Genomic DNA, 5,809 nt, shown 5'->3' with positions numbered 1-5,809 from the left:
TTTAATAATTAATACTTATTTTTAAAAAGAGTACATAATCAGTTCATAATTTAGATCATTCTGGGGTGGTCTTTTTTGTTTTAGGGTGTAAATGATCATTTTAGGTTTGGGCTTGTTTTTTTTCTATTTTCGATTTCTGTAGTTTTTTTAAAAAGATTTTTCTGCCTTGGGTACTTTTCAGTTCATTCAGTAGTTTCTTTTCCCTCTGAATATACTTAATCATTTATTCAGTAAAATCTTCAATGCAGGACTTTAACTAGTAACAGAGTATTTTTACAGAGTAGTATAAGTCCTTTTACTTCAGAAAGGATCTGAATTCTTCTACCAGCAGTAATAGTACATGTACTACATATTGCATGTATAAATACACAGAGTGAATAAATCAGTGACACTGTGTAAAGACGACAGGACGCATGTTGTCTCAGGTCTGCAGGTTTTTCTTGGTTTCAGCAGCCACAGATCTCTCTCATACAAAAAACCACTGAATTATTAACACGGTCTGCCAGACGCTCTCTGATCATTTGGCACTCAGCATCAACTCACACACACACCTGAACACACACCTGAAAACACACCTGAACACACACCTGAACACACACCTGAACACACACCTGAACACACACCTGAACACACACCTGAACACACACCTGAACACACACCTGAACACGCCTGAACACTTTAGTACGACTTTATAAAATGTGCATATCACTGCTGTAGAGAGTAAAGCTCGTGTGACATCGGATAAAAAAAAAACGAAAAATACAAAAAAGCCCTTCAGAGTCTCTGAAGAGAAACACTTGAAACTCGCTCAATAACACAATAATAAAAATAATAATAATAATAATAACAATAATACTCATCTCACTCCTGCTGATGATTTCACGTTAACAGAAAGAAGGAATGTAAAACACATGATCGACAGCTGATGGAGCAAAACCGCATTCACGTTATTGATACGTACGGAAACACAATAATGCCAATGTGATATTTAAAAAAAAAAAAAAAAAAAAAAGACATTATGAGAAACTGACTCTAAAAGTGACTTTGTATCTCTAAATAGTCCATAGTATGAATATTACTCCCTAATAATATTACTATCTCGTTATTATTTCTGACATTCAGTCATTATTTCTGAATTACTCATTTTTATTTTGAGATATCATCAGATTAGTTTGAGCGATGTTATTATTTTCGGGATATTAGCATTTTGGAGATACGAGGGGACGAGTTAGAGTCAGGGGTTATATTTTGTCATTATTTTGAGATACTGACCATTTTTAGATGACTTTTAAGTTTGAGACACCTTTTTTTTGAAAAACTAATTCCACATTTTGAAATACACATTTCTTTGATGTACTCCATCATTAATTTGAGATATTTTAAATATTTATATCATTTTCGAGATATCAGGACTCATTTTTTTAAGATATTACTTTTTGAGATATAATGCCATTATTTTGAGACATTGACATTTTTTTTAGTGTTGACTTTTAAGTTTGAGACATCATCTCTTTTTTTTTAGATATATGTTATCATTTTAATATTTTATCTTATTTACTCATTGTTTGGGAGAAACAAGGCCATTCATTTGAAATATGGACAAGTTTTTTTGAAATACTAATTTCTTTGATATATTACATCATTATTTTGGAAATATTAGAGAATTATTTTGAAATATTTATTCTGCTTTAGATATTACTTTTTAAGATGTCATTTTTTTGGGTAATTGCCTAATTTTTTTAGAATTAACTTATAAGTTTGTGACGCGATCTTTCTTTCTTATTCCATATTTTGAAATACTATTTTTTTAATAGGCTGATTATTTTCAGATATCAACCCAGGAGTTAGAGATATTAACTCATTATTTTGAGATGCAAATTTTTAAAATGCTATGTTATTATTTTGAGATACTGTGTTATTGTTGTGAGATAGTAACTCAAAAATGTCTGATACTTCATTCGTCATTATTTTTAGATATTATTTCTTTTTTTTAGATATTAATTTATTATTCAGGGATACTACATGATTACTTGAAATACTAATTCATTTTCTTTGATGCATATTTTTGAGATGTTTTGTTATTTTGAAATACTAACTCTAATAAGTTTGACACAGTAACTCATTATTTCTAGGAAAGGTAGGTAAAGGATATTTGATTCCATCGCACTGGCATAAATGAGCTTCCGTACTTTGACTTTATGAGATTGAGGATTAACAAACAAACATCTGGAGGCCGAAACACACGATGATCCTCACTCTGAGAACTTTATACTTACAGTCTTCTGCTCTGAAGTATTAGTACTTTTACTGAGTATTTCTTCAGTGTAGATTAATCAGCTGAGTCCTGGAGGTCCTGATCCAGAACTTTCCAGGTTAAAGCTCAGATCCAGTAATGTGAACGCGGCCGCAGACAGAAAAACACTGACGACTCTGACAGCTCCAGGTTTGACTTCTTTAGGACCCCCAGAGGCCCCTGAGGCCTCAGACCTCTGTGGCCCCTGAAGCCCCCAACCTCCAGAGGCCCCTGAAGCCTCAGACCTCTGTGGCCCCTGAAGCCTCCGACCTCCAGAGGCCCCTGAAGCCTCAGACCTCTGTGGCCCCTGAAGCCTCCAACCTCTGTGGCCCCTGAAGTCTCAGACCACCAGAGGCCCCTGAAGCCTCCGACCTCCAGAGGCCCCTGAAGTCTCAGACCTCCAGAAGCCCCCTGAAGCCTCAGACCTCTGTGGCCCCTGAAGTCTCAGACCTCCAGAGGCCCCCTGAAGCAGCCCCTGAAATTATGTAACAGCAGAGTGTGATGAAGTATGAGCGGCCTCCAGAGAGCCCGAACCAGGTGTTGAGGGTCTCTGAGTGTGCTGGGGGCCACCAGGGGCCCGACCTCAGGTGTGAGGGGTGGCATCAGGTCTGGCCCCTCCTACTGATCCGTCTGGTGAATGATTGAGTTCATTTGTCTGATTCTGGTTCAGTTTTTGGTGGTTTGCTGGTGAAAAGATCAGCAGAAACAACGTTCGGAGGAAATGTTTCAGAGTTTATAACAGGGTTCCAGGACCTTTCCAGGACCTTTCCAGGATTTTGTGGCTAATTTTAAAGGCCAAACATTCTCTGATAGCATGTTTGTCTTTTTGGTGACATTATTCATTTTGGCCTTTTTCTCTTAAAAGATTTTTGCAATTGAACGAAAATGGTGATTTTTTTTTGGCCTTTTTAGTTATTTTTTCGATTGTAACCTTTTTTCCGTTTTTTTTTTTTTTTTTTAAGAAAAAAACTTGGCACTTTTGTACATTTTTGGCAAATTCTAAAGAAAATATTTGGGATTTTTTTTTAACTTTAAAAATGATAGAAAGAAGAAAGAAGAAAATAATTCAGCTTGTTTGTTGAATTTTGTTTGTTTTGATTTTTAAAGAAAACATTTGCTATTCATTTTTATTTAAGATTTTTGAACTGTTTCTTTCTTTAAAAAATCCCAAAATAATCCAATTTATCAGCCAGAAACTGTAAAAACTGAAATTACTGTTGGATTTTCAAATTTCCGACGGTCCTTGAACACATCATGTGTTATCATACAGGTTTGTAAAACAAAATTCCAGGACTTTTAAAAACTTTCAGGGTATATTTAGAATTCCAAAACTTTTCCAAGCCTGGAGATTGCTATTAGCAAATTCCAGGACTGTTCCAGGTTTTCCATGTCCATATGAACCCTGTTATAAGCTCTGTCCTCGCCTGTCGTGTAAAAACATTCAAACCTTTCGTCGCTTTGCATATTTAAACCTCTTCGAGTCTCTTTGTGCCAAGTCGCCGGACGACTCCTCTCTAGTGCTTCTTGTTGATTCGTCGGGATCTCCTTAAGCCACGCCTCCTGCGGTTCTGATTGGACATCCAGGACCGCAGGAAGTACTGGTCGGGGCTCCTGCGGCGGTTGGCGGTCTGGTTCTCCAGGTCGAACTGTCTCTGCAGTTTGAGGGCGAGCGTGCGGTCGCGGCGCTCCTGCCGGAGCTGGCGGATGTAGCGCTCGTCGAAGGCCTCCTGGCCGACCGAGCGGCTCCGCTTCAGGTCCGAGTCCCGCTCCGAGTCCAGGTGTTTGGTCTTCTGGTCCCGCTTCTTGCCCTTCCGTGAGGTAGACTGGTTGTGGAGGCTACTGTCGGACTCCTTCTTCGGACTCTGCGAGTCCTTTGGCACAAACTTACACGACTGGAAACCAGAGTTCTTCGTGTACGGCGAGAACGACTGTCTGCGACTAAAGAGCGCCGCTCCTGCTCCTCCTCCTCCGCTGCAGGATTCAGGAGTTGCCTCAGAGTCTGAGCTCGCTCTGAAGGCCGCCTCGCCGCTGCAGCGGATGGCAGGGACCCGGATCTTTATGGACTGTTTGTGGAAGGCGTCCGAGTCTCCAGCGGTCGGCGGCTCGAACAGCAGCCTCCTTTTGTTGGCGGGCGTCACTCCGTCTCCCGCCGCCGAGGACGGCTGGGTCTTTGCGTCGTCCCCCCCGCCGGCGGCCTTGGCGTGGAGCTCCTTGACGGGGCTCGTCAGCGTGGCCTTGGAGTTGACTTTGAGGCTCTGGCGGTCAAGCTCAATCTGCCGCCACTTCTGCAGGACGGCGGGGCTGGCCTCGTAGCTGGTGGCCTTCTGCAGGCCGCGACTCAGGTTCCTGGGCGTGGACTTGACGATGGTTGGCTCCAGCAGGCGGCCGTCCGGCAGGCGTTTGGGCGGCGTGCACGGCGAGCAGACGATGGGCTTGAAGTGGTTGAGCTCCTCGGAGATGCTGTCGTTGCTCTCTGGGCTGATGGAGCGCTCGGGGCGCGGCGGAGGGACGCCCAGAGGAGTCGACGACGAGGACACGACCGCTCGCCAGGTGAGCCTCCGGTCTGGAGCGGCGATGGGAGCGGAGACGGAACGGCTGTTCTCGGAGGACAGGAGTATCCCTGCGGTGAAACTGTGGCTGATGCCAACCTGACGAGAGAGACACAACCTGACCTCAGAACGCGTCACGGACTTTTCTCTCTTTAAAACGTTTGATGATTTTTGTAGCGATAAACAAAACATTAAAAAAAGTTTTCACTTTTTTTCTTTTCAACTTTTTGGTGATTTTCAAAGAAAAGATTTTTGCTTTTAAAAAGAGCAATTTTTTTTTTTTTTTAACTTTTTTCGAGAAAAGAATTTGGCCTTTTGAATTTTTGGTGACAACGAAGAAAACGTTTGGCCTTTTCCTTTTTTCTTGAACGTGAGTTCACACCAACATGAATCTTTGGAAGAGCGACCTTAAAGCATAAATTCTGTTACATGTTCAGCGTTTATGATGGTTGTTATGACACAGAGACACCGCAGGTCACGTGACGTACTCTGTCCACGAGCGCCGGCTGCAGGACGACCTTTGGCTTCGCTCCGCGGTCCTCCACCGGGTCGGTGCAGCTCTGACTCCTCTGAGAACCACTGAAGAAGAAGAGCGAAAACGTGCAGGTTCATACACATTTTACCAATAACTTTCCAGGATGTTTCCAGGACTTTAAAGCACATTTTAAAGACCATCACTTTCACTTCATCACTATATAACACCCTTTCAAAATAAGTATTACTTAAAAAATAATGACTGCATACAGAATTGGAACCGAATATTTAAATATCAATTAGGGAATGTTTGTTATTTATTAGAGGGGAGCAGCTGGTGAAATAATGTTTTAAGCACAAAGGAGGGATTTGTTCAATTCAAAAATAAATTTAAAAATCGCCCAAAGTTTTTTTTTTTAAAGCCAAAAATGTACGGTGACTTTTTTCTTTAAAGAAAAAAATGTCAGAACATGTCAGGGCCTCATTACCTCAT

General features: G+C 41.4%; 1 protein-coding gene across 1 annotated transcript; it reads right to left on the bottom strand.

Annotated features, from left to right (window-relative positions):
• Positions 1-3,579: 3,579 nt before the first annotated feature.
• rnf169 (ring finger protein 169) lies at positions 3,580-5,441 on the bottom strand (the record flags this gene model as incomplete). Its single annotated transcript, XM_042481602.1, has 2 exons — positions 3,580-4,941; positions 5,331-5,441. Coding segments are annotated over 2 exons (1,245 nt in total), but the record flags the coding sequence as incomplete, so codon positions are not given.
• Between the last annotated feature and the right edge of the window lie 368 nt (positions 5,442-5,809).

This window comes from Plectropomus leopardus, unplaced genomic scaffold, assembly GCF_008729295.1.
Source record: "Plectropomus leopardus isolate mb unplaced genomic scaffold, YSFRI_Pleo_2.0 unplaced_scaffold292, whole genome shotgun sequence".
NCBI lineage: Eukaryota > Metazoa > Chordata > Actinopteri > Perciformes > Serranidae > Plectropomus > Plectropomus leopardus.
This window is presented reverse-complemented; position numbering and strand designations above follow the sequence as displayed.